The following is a 20,071-nucleotide window of genomic DNA, read 5'->3' as shown; positions in this document are numbered from 1 at the left end:
ACCTTGGATATAGATGTTTACTAATACAATTGTTTAAAACAATGTTCTTTTAAAAATAACAAAGGTTTATGTAAAGTAATAAAAGTAATTGAAAAATATATTTTTACTTATTTATTTCACTCAGTATAATGTTCTCAGGGACCATCCACGCTGTCATAAATGGCACTCAGAAAAAGCTAAGAACTGTATGATTTCACACATAGGTGGGCTATAAAACTGAGACTTATGGACATAGATAAAAGTAAAATTGTTACCAGTGGGAAGGGGATGTGGGGGAGGGGGTTTGGAGAGGGGGGAGAGTAAGGGTATGAAGAGGGACAAATATAAGGTGACAAAATGATTTGGCTTTGGGTGATGGGCATACAACATAATTAACAGTTTAAATGCTATAGAAATGTTTACTGAAACCTATATACCCTTATTTTCAATGTCACCCTGTTAAATTTAATTTGCTAAATTAAAAAAATAAAAACTATATTGTTTTCCATTCATTTTTTTCTAAAGGATATATGTTTTGAGGATGATTACCTACAAATGATTGATGTAAAGTACATTTTATGTAGAGAGCTTTTATAGTAAATTTAAGTAGATTTTGGAATTCAATATACTTTGATTTGGTCCCTGGCCTTGTTGTCACTGTGTGAATTTGGAAAAAGCAGTTAACTTCTACAAAATGCAAATTCACCATCTGTAAAATCAGGGGTACTAACATTCATTTCCAGGATATGTTAAAAGGAAAATTAGTAGAAACAACCTATACTATGTGCCTCACTCACAATAAAAAAAGCATTCTTTCTTTTTCTTTCCACCCTCTTTTATTATTTTAACTAACTAAAATGCTTAATGTCTTAATTTTACTCACACAAAATGAAAGTTGACACATTAAAAATTTAATATGCATAATGCAATTCAAACTGCATTGTTTTCCAAAACATTCAAGAAGTGTTTAGTATTACCGGTGTGTAGACATGTTTCTCCCCCTCTTCCAGGAATGGCGTTTTTCTTCTTTCGGAAAACTACCCTTCTCTGCCTCTGGCATGGATCAATGATCACAATGGCTACAACCTCCCCCTTCCTCATGCCCTACCCACAGGGGTAGGCTGTTTCCTAAATGGGCCAATGGGGTTTTCTCTAGATTTTAGCAGACTGAATTTAAAGCCCGTCTTTCCCTTGGGAAGGACACAGAAAATCTTTGAGCCTGGGTATGGTTGACCATCATCGCTTTCTTTTGGAGAAAGCCAGTCTACAACAGTAAAATCAACACATGGAAGGACATCCCAGTTACTCAAAGACATCTATATTTGATAGTGTGGTACAACAAAACCCACAGTTCCAGCTAATAAATTTGATGGTCACATTTGCAATCAAAGTCAGATAAAAGCACATATAAGCAGTGAGTTGCTTAGAGATTAGCTGTAGCCTGCTGCCTCCTGCTCAACATCCAAATTTTAGCATCTGACTCCAGGTCAATCAAAGTGCTTACCAGGTGGAACATTTAGGTCTGATCACCATATAACTTACTAGCTTCTGTTTCACAGTTCTAGGCTGTGCCCCTAACTTAAGTGAGGGTTTGGCAAAGCTAGAGTTTTGTATGGAGGGAGACCTGCTGGAAGAGTGTGGTTATTAGATCAGTTACCTTTTAGCATTTTCAGGAAAAAAACAAAAAATAAAAAAACAGACAAATAAAAGAAACCCCTAGAGTGCATGCTTTGTTCTCACAGAACCACTTCAAGCATGATCAGCAGAAGGTCCACCAAATTCCCCTGCTTGATGTTAAGCAGCATGTGTCAAAGCCACCTCATAAAATTCCGTTCTGGCCTATCGGTGTTGGGGAAGACGGCTGCTGGCCAGACTCCACTGACTGCATTTGTTAGGATGCCAAACTGAACAACTTCTTAAATAAATGAACACCTCTTCAAAGAAATTATGTTTCAAGGTTTTGGTCAATTTAACCACCGCCCATCCCACACCTGTGTCCCATTCTCTTTCTTTCTATCTTTTCTCCCTTAATTCCTTCTTTTTTCTAAATAACATTTTTAAATGATTTTTTAAATGTAACATTTCAGCTTATAAAAATATTTAAAATGCAGGGAAAAACAGAAATAAGAATCACCTGTGGTCCCACCACTCAGAGATATTCCCTATTGATTTTTGGCCATATTCTTCTAACTCTTTTTCTGTGTAACAATATTTTAACATAATTGAAATCATAATGCATATCCAACATTGCATTCTTTTCATATTTTCTTTGAATACAAATGTTTTCAGCTATTTAGCTTTGTCTCCCCATTTCTTTGGTAGTATAAAGCTGCAATAAACATTTTAGCATTACATATTTTTTTAAATATTTTATTTATTGATTGAGAGAGGGGAGAGAGAGAGAGAGAGAGAGAGAGAGAGAAGGGGGAGGAACAGGAAGCATCAACTCCCATATGTGCCTTGACCAGGCAAGCCCAAGGTTTCAAAACGGCAACCTCAGTGTTCCAGGTCGACGCTTTATCCCACTGCGCCACCACAGGTCAGGCAGCATTACATATTTGATGCTCTATTTCAGGGCACTGGGCATTGATAGCATGTGTGTTGAGAGATTTATACCAAGGTAATAATAATCCAGGCATCTGAGCCCATTTTTATCTTCCTGGATATAGAGTAGACTTTTAGGATGTATTAAAATTTGAGATGATCAGATTAGAGACTACACAATGCGCATTTAAAGAAGTGGAATCAAATGTTAATATGGCTGATACTTGAAAAAATTGTTAGTTTCTGGGTAGAAAGAAAACACAGAAATGTAAAAATTAGTCACAATGGCTAGACCAGGGGTCCCCAAACTTTTTACACAGGGGGCCAGTTCACTGTCCCTCAGACCATTGGAGGGCCAGACTATTAAAAAAAACTATGAATAGATCCCTATGCACACTGCACATATCTTATTTTAAAGTAAAAAAACAAAACGAGAACAAATACAATATTTAAAATAAAGAACAGGCCCTGGCCGGTTGACTCAGCAGTAGAGCGTCGGCCTGGCGTGCGGGGGACCCGGGTTCAATTCCCGGCCAGGGCACACAGGAGAAGCGCCCATTTGCTTCTCCACCCCCCCTCCCCCTCCTTCCTCTCTGTCTCTCTCTTCCCCTCCCGCAGCCAAGGCTCCATTGGAGCAAAGATGGCCCGGGCACTGGGGATGGCTCCTTGGCCTCTGCCCCAGGCGCTAGAGTGGCTCTGGTCGCGGCAGAGCGACCCCCCGGAGGGGCAGAGCATCGCCCCCTGGTGGGCAGAGCATCGCCCCTGGTGGGCGTGCTGGGTGGATCCCGGTCGGGCGCATGCGGGAGTCTGTCTGACTGTCTCTCCCCGTTTCCAGCTTCAGAAAAATACAAAAAATAAAAAAATAAAAAATAATAAAAATAAAAATAAAATAAAATAAAATAAAGAACAAGTAAATTTAAAACAACAAACTGACCCAGTATTTCAATGGGAACTATGGGCCTGCTTTTGGCTAATGAGATGGTCAATGTCCAGTTCCATATTTGTCACTGCTAGCCGTAACAAGTGATATGACGCACTTCTGGAGCTGTGACGCATGCGTCCCGTGACACCGGAAGTAGTACTGTACATGAGCAATGCCGTGCTCCTCTCACTGACCACCAATGAAAGAGGTGCCCCTTCCGGAAGTGCGGCCGGGGCTGGAAATGACCTCAGGGGGCCGCATGCGGCCCACGGGCTGTAGTTTGGGGACCCCTGGGCTAGACTTTACAGTCTTTCTACACTGCCCAAGCTGAGAGTCCATCATTTCCTGTGAGCCAATGCTCATCTTTCTGCCAGGCTTTCTTTATACAACCTGGAGGGTCTGCTTTGTCAAACAACAAAATAGAAACTCAGTAGTTTGGCTATGAAGGTGAAAATAGCAGTAGTGTTTCTCAATGTTTTAGAGAAAATGCAAAATACAAAGGTGTTGAAATTAAGACAACATTGTTAAAGATTAGAAGTACAATAAACATGTATCACTTTGACACCAGTCCCCTCTCTTCACCTGGTCAACCAAAAGTCAAGTTCCTCAGCTCAGGGAGGATGCACAACACTTTCAGTTTCTGCTTAAGTTATCTGATGATGCCTGTTACTCCTTACAGCATTTGACCACCTTTTCATTGAAAAGAAATTACATCAGAAAACTATGGTATCTTAGGAAGAATGGGTTAGTAAACAAGAAAATATTGGTAAAATAGTTAATATTTAATTTAAAAACTGAAGCAGTGTTGGTCAAATAAGTTTTTAAATATGATGTATATGTTTGCTCACTTATAGTTTGTATTGGGTGTGGGGGACAGGCTGTAAGCAGGCTGGGTTGTTATAGCCAAGACTTAGCTTTAAGACTAAGCTTTTCCCCACACCCTTGACTGATTGCATGATGTAGGGTGGTACACTCTCATGAGGAATCTCATTATGCCTCAGATAAGTGACTTTGTACCAGAGACTTCCTTATTTGTATATTGGATTAAAGGTTTTGATTTCTACACTATAAAATGGGGGCAGACCGGGAGCTTGCTCTCTCTCGGTTCCTGAGATTAGCATTAGAGAGGAAAGCAGAGAAAGGCCATGTGGAGGAGAGGAGAAGCAGCCAAGCTAATGGAGTGCTGAAGGAGAAGCCAGTTTGTGCAGAGTTTATGTAGAGAGAAGGAGATGGGAAACAGAGGTGAATAAGTTTGGTGAGCTAGAAACCTTAGATTCCAGGAAACTCAGATAAGTCAGTAGCTTTGTGAGCACTGAATGAGTGGGTTTTGGAGCCCAGTGTGTGTTTTTACTTGCTTGCTGGGTGCAAGCTAGGATTAAAGCTAATGGCCCACCAGTTCTTGGCTCCATTGTTTCTTTACTGACTGTCCGAATCCAATGCGAACCTGTACGGGCCAGGAGGCTGTGATGGTGGCCGTGGCTACTGGCTTTACAAGCAGGCAGGAAGTATAAGATAACATATTGTAGATAAAAGCCCTGTTTGGCCTTAATAGTTTTTAAGACATAAATGCTAGGGAGGTTTACATGGGGACTGAATGAGGTCAGAACAGGGATAACTAGGCATAGAAACAGTAGTATGAAAAATGTTTGTTTTTAGTTTTCTATTTTTGAGATTGGCCTGATAAAACTTTCTGATTTTCCATCTTTGACAGGTGGTGTCTTCTTTCTAAATCATCCTCTACTCTGAGAACTCCAACAGTGACAACAGGAACAATTAAAGCTTTTGAGAAAACTGTAAGAACTGCACAGAACCCATGATGTGGTCTAATTAGACTCAGGCATTTACATAGGAGTTTTAAAATTATCTTAACCAATGGTTCTCAGCGAGGGGACAGATTACAAGTAAGGCAGCATTGGAACCTCCCCCTTCTCTTGCTGAGAATGACTGATAGAATCTAATTCTCTTTTATTTCAGGTAGGAAAGTCAGAAGCCCAAGAAAACAAATCTAATGCTCATGGTCACCCTGTCATTGTGGCAGAATAGAACTAAAACAAGAAAGAAATCTTCTTCCAGGGCAACATTCTTTCCACTTAGCACCTAGAATCCACACGGGCATTGCAGCATGCAGGCAGACTCCTTACCACTGGTGCTCCCGATAACTTCCTATCCTCATCCCTGAATTACATAGGCCCCAACTCTTACTGTCTCAGCTTTTAGACTCCCTCTTTGACTAGGTGTCAGCCATGGTGACACTGAATTTATGTGTGAGATTACAGATGAGCCTTATCCGATGGAACAACTCCAAAAGACTGAGAGAAACCATAAATCTTTATATAATTCAACAACAGTGCCATGAAGAATTAATGATGTCCTTATGTGTGAGGGACTGGTCTTCTGACTTTAGTCTGTCCCTTAGCCTCAGAGAATCTGATATTTTTAGAGATAGGAGATCTAGGCACTGGAGTTTTTGTGTGTTTTTTTTTGCCCCCCACCCCCCTAGAAAATGTTACCAGAATTTCTCCTTATGCATAAAAGGCTTATGTTTTAAAGAGCTAGCATGTTAAATCTAGTGTCTTTTTATTATTTGTACTAGTTGCACTTCATTTCTGGTTCTTTTGCTGCTCTTCAGAGCTCTATTCTCCTATTGCTTCAACTACTAATATTATTTAGAAATGTTTTCAGTTTAAAAAATATTCAGCCCTGGCTAGTTGGCTCGGCGGTGGAGCTTCAGCCTGGTGTGTGGAAGTCCCAGGTTTGATTCCCAGTCAGGGCACACAGGAGAAGTGCCCATCTGCTTCTCCACCCTTCCCTTTTCTCACTCTCTCTTCCCCTCCCACAGACATGAGGCCATGCAGTCATGGCTTGAATGGTTCGAGCAAGTTGGCCCCGGGTGCTGAGGAGGGCACCATGACCTCAGCTCAGGCACCAAAATAGCTCAGTTGCTGAGCAATGAATGGAACAGTGGCCGCAGATAAGCAGAGCATCACCCGAAGGAGGCTTGCCAGATGGATCCTGGTCAGGGTGCATGCAGGAGTATGTCTGTCTGCTTCCCTGCCTCTTAACAATAATAATAAATCCACATAAGTGTATTTTAATTATCCACGATAATGGTGGTAGTGATAAAAGAGAAAAGAATAAGAACATCCATGGTTAATTTGAAACTATATGTATAATATTCATAATAACTTTAGGAAGAACTTGTGAATATGAGTCCATTAAAATCTCAAGGGAGTTCATAACTGTCCCAAACTGGGAATGTCTGAAGTGGCATTATTGAATTGTAGTATAATAACAGAGTATCATTCAGCAATGAAAATGAAAGATCCACAATCAAGTACAAAAATATAGATGAATCTCACAAATGGAATGCTGAGGGAGAGAAGCCAGACACAAAAGAATATATGCTGGCTGACCCTACTGTCATAAAAGCAGAGCATGCTAACCTGCCGTGGGTGCTGGAAGTCAGGGCAGCGGCTGTCCCTGGAGGAATGGAGCCAAGGTCGGGAGAAGGGCTTCCTGGGGGCCAGCAATGCTTCACTTTTGTAGGAGCTGGTTACAGGGCTGTGTTTGCTGGAGAAAGTTCACTGAACCTGCACACTTATGATTTATGAAATATTTGTATATATGGTGTATTTTAATAACATCTTTTAAAAAAAGGAAAATGGGCATTTTTCAAGAAGTAGGAAAATCTACAAAGCAGGAATATCACAAAATCCTCACTTTCCTGTTTTGTTAGGAAAAATAAAGATTTTGGAAGCCCACCTCTTTTGTAAAATATTAATCAAGTAGGAAATGAAGTAGAGTAGTTAACAAGATAGGAAAAGAGAAGAACATAAAAGCCTCAAAAGATGAACTCTTATTAGGGACTAAACAGTCCTCCCAGAACTCTGCAGGTTAGAATTTTAGAAGCAGGTCTGTTGGAGGTGGAGGTGTAGAAGCCTCTCTATCCAAAACTTACTTTCCAAAGCGAGGCGACCCGCACAACCACCTTTGTGAGTAGTGGGCTCACAATTTCAATTTATTATCAAAATATTTCCATCAGATAACAAATCTGAAAAGACAAGGAGATGCAGAGCTACATAGCCACCATAGGGACAGGTTTAAATTTGAAAATCCTGCTTGTAAACCACAAGTCTTACATATCTTCAGACAACTGTCCCATGGCAATTTTTTTAAGCCAAAGTTGGTACTTAAAGCTTTTCATCAATATGATTTATAAGTTTAAAGTCTCAAATGTTCATCTGTACAGCACTTGACAGATCTTCATTCATAACTATTTATCTCAGTCTGAAACTTCAATATTCAATGGTTCCCTGTAACAATTAGTCATAAATGTTAATAATATAAAATTATTATTTATACATTACTACAAATCTCTAAAAAGACCAATAAAAAGACCAAGTTGTGTGTGTGTGTGTGTGTGTGTGTGTGTGTGTGTGTGTGTGTGAGAGAGAGAGAGAGAGAGAGAGAGAGAGAGAGAATAAGAAATAGCTTGGAAAATTGCAGGGAGCCTCAAGTCTGAAAACAAGTATGACAAAACAGTTTCAGATGTTCATTTTAGCCCTAATGCTTAACATAAATGTTCTCAGAATGAATAACTGATGACTGGAAAAGTTAGTTTAAAACTATGTATGTCCCAAGGCCCCAATAAGTATAAGAAGTTTTTGGGAGAGATTTGAAGAAGCATAAATGTTGCAAACAAAACAAAAATATGTTTTTAACTTTCAGGTCACTAATGTGCTCTTGATGCCAACCATGTACTTCCTGCCCTTCTTTCTACCTCTGACTAGAGGTCCCGCTCTACATAATGGTTCACACTGTTTTCAAGAGACCACATCAAACTGACAGAGCATATGAGAAACAGAATGAATGGTAATACTATCTTTAGAGAGTAAGCATTATTTACACATAAGTGAGAAGTGATTAATTTGATAAACATTAGATGGCCTCCTCCCTCCACACCCTTCAGAATAACCTAACTTTATTTTTATTAAAATGCTCTCATCTTTGTTAACTGTCCCCATGTTAGAACAGTGACTTCTGGGGCTCATTCTTTTCGAGAGAGTTCTTGATTTCTGTGGTGTTGACAAGTCTAGCCCAGTGCTGTTCCGCTTCTTCTGAAGATCACCAAACCCGGCATTTTTTTTCTGGATTCATGTATGAATTCTTAGGGCAATGAAAGGCTTCTGAAAATTCAGGGGAGTTCTGCAAAGTCCCAATAATCCTGTGAAACGAACAAAAGTCACCATCAGCATTTGATATTCAGGTCTATGCCATGTGGGAATGCTACAGAATTCCTCTATGTAGGCCAAGTGAGTGAATTTAGAATTTACAGTTAAAAAAAAAAAAACACAAAACTGATAGAATGAGTCCATTCTTCTCATTAAAAGATTTTTTAAAATGGAGAGGTAACAAAGTACAGAAGTTAGGAGAACAGATTTTGAAGACAGGTTTGAATCCTGGTTATGAGTTGTATTTATTTAGCCTCTCTGTGCCTTAGTTTCCTTTTTGCAAAGTGCATATAGTAACAGTACCTGCATCTTAAGGTTGTCATGGGGAGTTCATTTAACACACATTTCATACACATTTGTAAAATAAATGCATATTTCATATTTGGAATTGTAGTTAGCATAAGGAGAATTTGGTCAAAGAATAAAATCATTACTTTCATGGTAACCTGAAAGTGCTCACGCAGTAATTCAGTATAATAGATGTTAAGTAGATATTCATTGATTGGATTTAATAAGAAAGACAACAATTATTTTCTTTTTTTTTCAAAAATAATTCCATAAATATCAGAAACTGGATCCAGCCTGAATATCTAAAAAGGGCTGGCAAATGCCAGTTTGTTCCTAACTCGGCTCCTATGTCAAAAACAACACTGTCTGACCCACTGTCAGCACCAAGCAGCACCAAGGGGAGAGGCAGGTCAGTACAATGATGCAGAGGTGATGTTTTCCCATCAACCCAGAACTAGCTCCTTCCCTTCTCTTCCCACGGAGACCATTACCACCTTGGGTTGGGAGGAGGCAAGCGGACTGGAGTCAGGAGCAAGTGACAGGAGAGGACCAGCTGATCTACTGAGCTCTCCACATGTGACAGATATGCTAACAGGTATGAACCTGAGCACGCCTCCCCCTCTAACCCATTCTTCACTCAGCAGACAGAGTGATCTTTAAAATTTAGATCAAATTCCACAATTCCCTTACTTCAAACCTTCCAGGAGCCTGAAGGAAACCCAGCTTCCTCACCACAGTCTCCAACATCCCGAGGGCTCTAGCCTACCTTCCTGGCCTCGTGGTATGCTTTTCTTCCTGTTCCTCATTGGGCTCCACCTGCTTCCCTCCCTCTGCATGACCAGGCTCCTTCCCCCTTCAGGGCCTGCTGCCCCTGAGAGCCCACTCCCTGGAAAGTTATTTCCAGTGCTACCTCCTTCTCAGTCTTCATGCTGCTGCTTAAACATACCTCTTCAGAGGCATTCTTCAATTACTGGCCAGATTGGTTTTCTCCACCGGTCTAGCCAAGGCAGAGCACCTATCACCATTTGCCATGATGTTTTCTTCTTTACAGCCTGACATTCCCATTACATTGTAATCTCTGTGAGTGCAAACATGATGTACACCTTGCTCCTGCTGCACCCCCAAAGCTTGGACACTGCTCTGCAGGGGGCAGGATTCTGCACAAACCCGGGGAATGCAGCCATTGCCTGGTCATGGTGATTACATGTATAGGGGTAACGGAGCGTTATGAAGAAAAACACTGCTTTGTATTTTTGTGGTTTACTGGCTACTCTGGACCAGTTAGGATGGAGAGAAAGCAGTTACCCCTCCTCATTCTAGGAAAGACAGATCCGTGCCACATTTCTCAGTCTGACTTCTTAATGTGTTACCTGTTTCTACATCAACTCTTTCTTGGTTCCCTGCACCACAACTCTCCTGTCCTTCAGAAAGGATTCTAAGTTTTCTGGTTTTTAGGACACCTAAAGATGAAAAGGAATCTTCCTGGTATGGGGGCGGGGGTGAGGAGGGATGGAAACCAGAGCTGGGGGTTTATATCTCTTAGTCCCCTCAGGTGGAGCAGACTGGCCTGAGGAGGGCCCGGTATGGCGGGGTGTGTGAAGGACAGGACAGGACATGCCTCCACTCCAAGTAGGGCCCTGACAGAAACCCTGACAGGGTGGTGTGTAGCTGTCAGGGACCTGAACATCAACAGTGGTGGCTCCTGTGGCCTTGCTCATGACCACTGGAAGGGAGTGGAGCCACCTGACTTTGGGTGAACCCTTGGGCTGCAAGCATATCAACAGTGACCATAGCAGGCTGGAGCTGTGGAGGCTCTTCCCTACTTTCTTGGCTCATGTGATGCCTCTGGATTCCTCTAGAACCCTTGGGAGAAGTACACTGAAAACCTCTGAAATTAAAGATCTGACCTTGCAGCTTAAGGTGGGAGCTCAGAACTCGAATTAATTTGATGTAAAAGTAATAATAAAAGTGTGTAATTTCTTACATCTGAAAGAACAAATTCACTAGATTTTATAAAAGGTTGTTCATATGACAGCCTTTTTTATGTAGAATAAAAAAAGTTAAACATCAGGGATTTGTGTAGGTCTTTAGTATTTTACATTCTAGGCTTATAAACTCTGAGTTAGACCTTTGATTCACTTAATCCTATCCCCTTCCTTATTTAGGAAGCCCTGTGCAATGGTTGAGGGACAGTCCTCATGGTGGCCTGTTACTCAACCTGAGCAGGCATGCTCCCTGGTGGGCTGACAGAGAAAGCAATTGAGTTGTTGACTGGAAGAGCTGCTCTTTTTTGTATTTATTTTATTAATTATTTTTCAAAGGATTGTGTCTTAGATATAATCATATGGGGACAAGTACTCCAGTAAAAATGTCCAAACCCATGACTTATTCTACATTTCTCTTAAAAACATTACGGAAATTAAAAAGAAAAAAAGCCACACCTCAAAACAAGAAAGTCTTTATAAAACGTCACCAGGAATTAGCAATGCAACAACACTCCATGCTCACTCAGCTCTCCAACTCGACTCCATCTCCATCTCTTCACCAAAGACTTCATTTAGGTAATTTGATTCTGAATAATTAGGTCAACAACATACCCAGGCTTCATTTACTTTCCCAGGATTCTAGTTATTGCTTGCTTGTTTATATTAACTTTTTAGATGGATGACATACTCTATTTCAAAAAGTAGATACATTATTAATGAAAAGTGAATCCTTTCTCTAAGAGTGAGATATTTCATTAATGCTAGACTACTTACATCATTTCAATTTGTAAGAAAAGTCTGTAGTTTTTGTGTTTACAATAGAGAATAATAAAGGCTTATTATTTCTTAAAGTGATTTACTTAGAAGAAGGTGGTCAAAAAGGTACAAACAGTTATGGATGTTAGCTGAATCTATTGCAATATATGTAAATCAAACAATCATGCTGTATGCCTTGAGCTTATATAGTGATATATGCCAGTTGTTTCTCTATAAAACTGGAAATCATAAAAACAAAAAAAAAATATCTAAGAGATATAAAGTTGAACATCATGTGACCAAGAATGGACTTTTAATTCAATAACTGACTACTCCTGCCTGCAATTAACTGGGTTTTTGAATTACTGAATGAGTTGGGTTTTTTAAAAGGGTCATATAACAGCCTTTTATTACTTCTTTTAAAGGAATTACTTGGTTACAAGATTAATTAGCTTCATTTATGAATAAACCATCCAATTTTTACTATTAACTCTTTTTTTCTTTTTTCTTTTATAAAGACAGAGAGAATCAGAGAGAGGGACAGACAGGGACAAACAGACAGAACGAGAGAGACATAAGAAGGATCAATTCTTTGTTGCAACACCTTAGTTGTTCACTGATTGCTTTCTTATATGTGTCTTAACTGGGGGGCTCCAGCAGACCGAGTGACCCCTGGTTTAAGCCAGCGACCTTGGGTTTCAAGCCAGCGACCTTTGGGCTCAAGCCAGTGACCCCATGCTCAAGCCGGATGAGCCCATGCTCAAGCCAGTGACCTCGGGGTTTCTAACCTGGGTCCTCTGCATCCCAGTCTGACACTCTATCCACTGCGCCACCACCTGGTCAGGCTTGTATGTGATTCTTTTAAAGTAAAGTCATGTTGATAGGCATATGTTTCACTATAAGTTGATAAAGAAATAACTGCCTGAATAGATTCCTAGGTAAGGAGTAAAGTTAAAAAAGTACTAATGGGAATTCTATAAGGCTCACCAAAATCCACATTGATATTTACAGAATATCAGAAACCAAAGCTAATATTTAAGATAAATGGAGAAAAATCAGCATTTCAAAGAGGGTTCAGCTTACACATGTTAAATCATGAAATCATAAGGAACAATATAGCCATAGTATTTGAAAATATCTGCATAAAACACTAGAAAGCATATTCTTTCTTTTTTTTTTTTTTTTTTTTTTGTATTTTTCTGAAGCTGGAAACGGGGAGAGACAGTCAGACAGACTCCCGCACGCGCCCGACCGGGATCCACCTGGCACGCCCACCAGGGGCGATGCCCTGCCCCTCCGGGGCGTTGCTCCGTCGCGATCAGAGCCACTCCAGCGCCTGGGGCAGAGGCCAAGGAGCCATCCCCAGCACCCGGGCCATCTCCGCTCCAATGGAGCCTCGGCTGCGGGAGGGGAAGAGAGAGACAGAGAGGAAGGAGAGGGGGAGGGGTGGAGAAGCAGATGGGCACTTCTCCTGTGCGCCCGGCCGGGAATCGAACCCGGGACCTCTGCACGCCAGGCTGACGCTCCACCACTGAGCCAACCGGCCAGGGCCAAGAATATTCTTTCAAAAGTATTAGAAATTAAGATGTGGAAAATATTTCTTGCATTATTAGTAGTGTTAGTTTTATAAAATACCCTTTTTTTTAAAACTGGAAAAATAATGCCAAGCAATCTAAGCATCTAAATTAGCACTATTACTTAATAGGTTGTATACACACAAGTATCAATTCGTCTATTTGGACTTGCTCTAAAAAATGATCTATTATGATGAAATATTACATCTAAATAACTTTATAAACACATTTATAGATTATATTATAAATATTATCATAACAACCATTTCCTAAAGAAACTGAAAGAAGTTATGAAATTGCAAATTCAATTTCTAAAATATTAAGGGGAAAAGGTTTTTGTTTTAAATACTAATATTTTAGCTGATTTTAAAGTATATAAGACTTTAGTTGAGAAAAATAGAAAAATTATTGCTTAGCCCTAATAAATGGTTTTATAAAGTTGGCTTTATATCAAGTCTTTTGTTTTTCATATTGTGGCCGTGTAAGAATAACACTCTCACTGTTTCAGAAATTTCTACAGAAACCACTACACACAATTTTTCAATAGCACACTCAATGTTTCTTAGTTTTCAAGCTTCTTTACAAAATATGTTTAACTTTTTCCAGCCAGGAAACAGCCTGTTTCCAAAATGAAATGTAACCTCAGCCTCTTGCCCAGGAAATCCTTTACCTCCAGAGAGAATATTTTACGTAAAAAAAGGCTGGCATTCCAGTTACCCTTTAAAAACAACACATACTTCTCCTGTTATGAGTAACAAATAGTCAGAAAATAAAAGTTACAAATGGTTTTCATATTTATAATAAATATTTTTAGAAATATAAAATTTTGATTAATTATAGTATTAATTATATTTTATAATTATAGTATTAATTATAAAATTATTTTCAGTTTATAATTGGTGGTAGAAAATAGTTACATATTTACTTACATGTCACTTAACCAGTGACCAGTTATTAACATTCTGAACTATCCAGACATAAGAAATGAACAGCAAAAAGCCCTTGGCTATCAAATAACACAGAATATTGCAAAGTCCATATACTTTATTAATATAAATTCTCATTCAGTTCATGCTTTTCTTATTTAAAACCAATATTTGTACTAATTTTCAAACACAAATATGGAATAGGCACTTCAGAAATATTAACATTCATCCTTCTAGCAACCCGCTTAATAATTTAATCCTCATTTTACATATAAAAAAATTGAGACACAGAGGTTAAGTAACGGTTTGTAAATGGCAGAGCCATGGTTGGAGTTGGAGTTCAAGTGTTTCTTACATCAAAGCTTGCATTCAGTTTTTACGATGTAAGCATAAGGGTATGTTTTCTGAGCTAATCAAAATGGAAGAATGGGACAGCCAAAAGCAGGCAATGGAATAACAAAAAAGAGAATTAGGGAGGAAACAAGCAGAAAACCCTAATAAAAAGCCAATATTAAAGTCTAAAAGCATCACCACAGTGGCTCTTCAGTGTAGAAATAATCAGCTCACCACACTCTAGGTTTTGAGGACTTCATTAAACTAATAAACACTGAAGCCATAACTATTAGTCATAACAACAGTCTGTTCTCAAAACAAATAAACAAACAACTCTTAGATTTTGTTCAGGATATTGTATTTAAAAGGCAGGAAGTTAGAAAATGTATTTGGCCTGACCAGGCAGTGGTGCAGTGGATAGAGCGTTGGACTGGGACGCGGAGGACCCAGGTTTGAGATCCTGAGGTCGCCAGCTTGAGAGCGGGCTCATCTGGTTTGAGCAAAGTTTACCAGCTTGAGCCCAAGGTCACTGGCTTAAGCAAGGGGTCACTCAGTCTGCTGTAATCAAGGCACATATGAGAAAGCAATCAGTGAACAACTAAGGTGCTGCAACAAAGAACTGATGCTTCCCATCTCTCTCCCTTCCTGTCTCTATCTGTCCCTGTCTCTGACTTTCTCTGTCTCTGTTACACACAAAAAAAGAAAAAGAAAATGTATTTGAAGCAGAGACATTTTAATCCAGTGGTTAAATAAAAATGTTAATACTCAAAAGATAAAATTTAGCCATTGAAAAATTAATTTGCAACCCCCATTCTTCTGAGGACACCAGATATACCAGATGTTACAATAATATTACTTAAATTTACTTAGGTTTTTATGGATATGTGCTTTAGTTCATGGGGATATTCAGGGAACTGTGACAAATTTGATTGTCATGGCGTTTGGTAGTTTGTGCGGGTTTACTATTGTTCTTTGTTATTCTCAGACTAGATTCTCACATCTTAACCTCCGAAGACTTCAGTAAGAAAAAAGACAAGGTTTTAAAACCTGAAACTATATTGGCCCTGGCCGGTTGGCTCAGTGGTAGAGCGTCGGCCTGGCGTGCAGAAGTCCCGGGTTCGATTCCCGGCCAGGGTGCACAGGGGAAGCGCCCATCTGCTTCTCCACCCCTCCCCCTCTCCTTCCTCTCTGTCTCTCTCTTCCCCTCCCTCAGCGAGGCTCCATTGGAGCAAAGATGGCCCCCGGCGCTGGGGATGGCTCCTTGGCCTCTGCCCCAGGCGCTGGAGTGGCTCTGGTCGCAACAGAGCGACGCCCCCTGGTGGGCGTGCCGGGTGGATCCCGGTCGGGCGCATGCGGGAGTCTGTCTGACTGTCTCTCCCCGTTTCCAGCTTCAGAAAAATACAAAAACAAACAAACAAACAAAAACAAAACAAAACAAAAAAACCCTGAAACTAAGTTTGCTTGGATAAATCATGTCAATTGATCCAGTGACTTTTGTTGCTTATCACATAAAAAGAAGTTAATTTGTATATTCTAGCAACATTATTAGCTTGGATTATATACCATTATTAACTGTTCATTATACAATAAACAGTTGCTGAATAAATGGATTTTGAAAGAAATGTTAAGGCAAATACTAAATGACGATGATGACGATGATATTAGAAGAAGATGAGTACATTCTTATTTTTTTTTAATATATATATATATATTTTTTTCCTGAAGCTGGAAACGGAGAGAGACAGTCAGACAGACTCCCGCATGCGCCCGACCGGGATCCACCCGGCACTCCCACCAGGGGCGACACTCTGCCCACCAGGGGGCGATGCTCTGCCCCTATGGGGTGTCGCTACGTTGCAACCAGAGCCACCCCAGCGCCTGGGGCAGAGGCCAAGGAGCCATCTCCAGCGCCCGGGCCATCCTTGCTCCAATGGAGCCTCGGCTGCGGGAGCGGAAGAGAGAGACAGAGAGGAAGGAGAGGGGGAGGGGCGGAGAAGCAGATGGGCGCCTCCCGGGTGTGCCCTGGCCAGGAATCGAACCCAGGACCTCTGCACGCCAGGCCGTCGCTCCACCACTGAGCAAACCGGCCAAGGCCCATTCTTTAATTTTTAAGTGTGCTGTTATATTGTTTCATAATTGAATGTGGTTTTTCCCTAGGAGTGAATGGTATGGGCACTCTGTTTATATTTATTTAGGAAGGACTTTTAAAATTGGGCCCATTAATTCTTTTTTGTTTTCCAACCATTTAAAAAAATTTTTAATTTGTTTTTCAGATAGTCTTGCCTGAAAAGTTGTTGATCAGCAAATCATTGATGAAGTGTTATAATACCTGGGGAAGGGGTAGCATTAGGTATTTAGTCCTAAAATCTATACACAGGGATCTAGGATTTAACATTCAAATACTGGTTAGAGTGATTTTTTTTTCAATCCAATGCTCTTGTGGATTTCCTGATTTTAGAAGGGCTTTTGATCTTCTAACTCAACCTTTCTTATGTGGAGCATTTTTCTCCATCATTCTTGATGAAGTGTTCTGATCTCTACTTAAAGTTACTCTCTCCTGGAACTTTGGGAATAATTTTACTACATACCAGACAATGTCTGATTACTAGAAAGTTTCCATTTATGTTGAATGGAAATCTTTCTTTGGGACAGCTACTAATTGGTCCTAAGCCTAAACCTTTCACAGTCTCCTAGAAATGTCTTTGTGTTACCTTTAAATAGAGCTACTGTTCTGAGGTGACATATTTGTTGGAATCCATCAAGAACTAAGGTTAAGTTACATATATTCTGAGCATAAGAGCAGTGATGGCTATAGTTATGTGAATAGGACATTTACCCTGATATGCTCTGTTAATCCTACCTGTAACCCTATTAAGAAAAAAATAAATCCACTGGGTTTCCAAATTTTATAGAATCATAGTTAAAAAAGGCCAAATTCCAAAATTGGAAGTAATGGGGCCAATACTGGAGTACCTTGGCTGTGTTTAGATCCACACACCTGAAATTGCCTGGACTGTGGACATCTGTTTTAATGGAGTTGATTGCATACTCTGGTCTGTAGGTCCCACACCACACCTAGAGATAGGAATAGAAAAGGAAATCTTGTGGTTAGGTTTAATCAAGGATATTACTTATTTTTGTTTGGGCAAGTGAAGGGAAAAGCAAACTTCCTACTGAAAAAATTAAATTGGAATTCTTCATTTCTCAATCATTCAATATTTCAAATAATGTTCAGTGATAGGCAACCAGGAGCATAATTATCATTAATATAATCTGAGAGGACCAGAAGATGGCAACAGATTAGGCTGACGTTACAACTCCCACCTCCCAGAACCAAAGTGGGTTACAACTTAACTTGTGAACAATCATCTTGTAAAACCTACTTTGGACTAAACTAAGAGGAATCTATAACCAAGCATCACTAAAGGAACTACACTGGGATTGGTAGGAAGGGCGGAGATGTGGAAAGGACTTCCCCACTCCAATGAGTGAGCAGAGGCCCGGAGGGACTCTCATGGTGGGGTGGATTGCACTGAGAGTTGTGGGTCCTCAGCCCCAGGACCGGAGCCACAGCCTGGAGCCCCAGAGACTAGAAGAGGCATACGGACAGTACTTGGCTGAAAAAAGAGCCGGGTTACTGTTTGCGAGAGGAAGACAGAATCTCAGACCCAGTTCTGTCTTAAAGGGACAGTGAAGAAAACCTCATTTACAGCCACTTACCTGGGGCTCTGGGAATGTGGAGCACTGAGAGGGCTGAAGTAGAGAGAGGAGAGTGTAAGCTTGGAGGCACAGGGAGAGAGTGTGGGAGACAATGCCCCAACCCCTGTTCTGAATCACTTTCTAAATCTAAAGTGGCCACTTTTCCTGGGAGAACCAAGCTGGCAAAGGAAAGCAATTACCCCACCCACCAGAGGCTCGCCTACTCCAGTCAGAGCAAAGAGTCATTTAGAAGAAGGGGGTGCATCAGGGACACAGGTTCTGAGTGCTGAATTCCGGGCTACACCACCCCGCCATGCTGCGGAGTAACCTCCAAAGGGTCAGCGGGCCTGGGTGCGGCTGCAGCGGCCTTGTGCTTGCAGTGGCAGGGGTGGTGCCTGGCAAGGAAGCCCATGCAGTGGTGGGGGCAGTTCCCAATGAGGTGGCCCACGCCCTGCAGGGAGCAGTGCGGCAGCCCATAGGTCGGCCCACAAGCCTGTGCCCCCAGTGGTGCAGGTGCCCGAGGACCCAAGGAAGCAGCAGCAGTGGTGGGCCAGTGGACAGACCACACCTTGGGAATACAGAAGCCACACCCACTGGCCAAGAGAAGATAAGTCAACCTAGTAGTGCAGCTGATATTTACAACAGCACCTGGGCCCAGCAGAGGCAGCCACAAATTCTGAATCACCTGTAGCTCCAAGAAGGTTGCTAAGGGCCAGCTATAGGCAGTGACCCCCACTGGTCTGCACCAGGTTCTAGCCAGATAGGTCCATGGCTGGCACATCTAGTGGCCAGATACGAAGAGCATCAGCTCAGGATCTAACAATTCTAGATAGAGTGGTATCTTAAAGAAGGGCTCCTCACATCTGATCCAGCTAAGGCATAGAAAACACAAACACAAATAGCAAAAAGAGCAGTAGCAGCAGACGAGAACTCACAGCAGATTACAAACAATACCTGAGGCCAACGCAAAAAGATATAGACACAACACAACTGGAGCTGAAGGCAGACAACACAAACCTTATACTCAGGTAGTTACACAAACAGCACACACAAAGGAACAGTCTATACACAGAAAAAAATGAGAAGACAGAGAAATGCAATCCAAATGAATCAACAAGAAAAATCCCCAGAAAAAGAACTGAATGAGATGGAAATAACCAAGATACCAGATGTAGAGTTTAAAATAATGATTGTTAGGATGTTCAAGGGTCTTAGAGCAAGAAGGAATGGACATAATAAGGACCTAAGTAAAGAGACAGCAAGCATCAAAAAGGACATTGAAATCATGAAAAAAAAATCAGACAGAAATCACAAATACAATATCAGAAATGAAGACTATATTAGAAGGAATCAAAAGCAGGCTAGAGGAGCAGAGAATCGAATCAGTGATTTAGAGGACAAAATAAATGAAAGAATGGAAGCAGAAAAGAAAAAAGGATCGAAATGTCAGAGGAAACTCTAAGAGAGCTCTGTGAAAACATGAAGAGAAAAAACATCTGCATCATAGGGGTTCCTGAAGGAGAAGAGAAAGAACAAGGGATAGAGAACTTGACTGAAGAAATCATAGCTGAAAACTTCCCTAAATTGATAAAGGAAAAAGTCAAACAAGTTCAAGAAGCACAGAGAGTCCCATTAAGGAGGAACCCAAAGAGACCTATACCAAGACACATAATTAAAATACTAAAATTAAGAGCTAAAAAAAACCCCACTAAAAACTACAAGAGAAAAGAAGTCAATCACCTACAAAGGAGCTCCCATAAGAATGACATCTGACTTTTCAACAGAAACACTTGAGGCCAGAAGAAAATGGCAATAAATATTCAAACTTACTTAA

The 20,071-nt window shown here is 40.7% G+C and overlaps 1 protein-coding gene across 3 annotated transcripts in view; it reads right to left on the bottom strand.

Annotated features, from left to right (window-relative positions):
- Nucleotides 1-8,313: 8,313 nt before the first annotated feature.
- MME (membrane metalloendopeptidase) overlaps nt 8,314-20,071 on the bottom strand; it is a 120,250-nt gene continuing 108,492 nt past the window's right edge. For all 3 annotated transcript variants that reach the window (XM_066369915.1, XM_066369914.1, XM_066369916.1), the window contains exons 22-23: nt 17,537-17,613; nt 8,314-8,669 (exon numbers count right to left, since the gene is read on the bottom strand). In XM_066369915.1, coding sequence (XP_066226012.1) covers nt 8,570-8,669; nt 17,537-17,613 — 177 coding nt within the window. In that variant the 3' untranslated portion in view covers nt 8,314-8,569. The remainder of the gene's footprint in view (nt 8,670-17,536; nt 17,614-20,071) is intronic.

Source organism: Saccopteryx leptura, chromosome 2 (genome assembly GCF_036850995.1).
Source record: "Saccopteryx leptura isolate mSacLep1 chromosome 2, mSacLep1_pri_phased_curated, whole genome shotgun sequence".
NCBI classification, from domain to species: domain Eukaryota; kingdom Metazoa; phylum Chordata; class Mammalia; order Chiroptera; family Emballonuridae; genus Saccopteryx; species Saccopteryx leptura.
The sequence above is the reverse complement of the archived record's forward strand: the minus strand, read 5'-3'. Positions and strand labels throughout refer to the sequence as shown.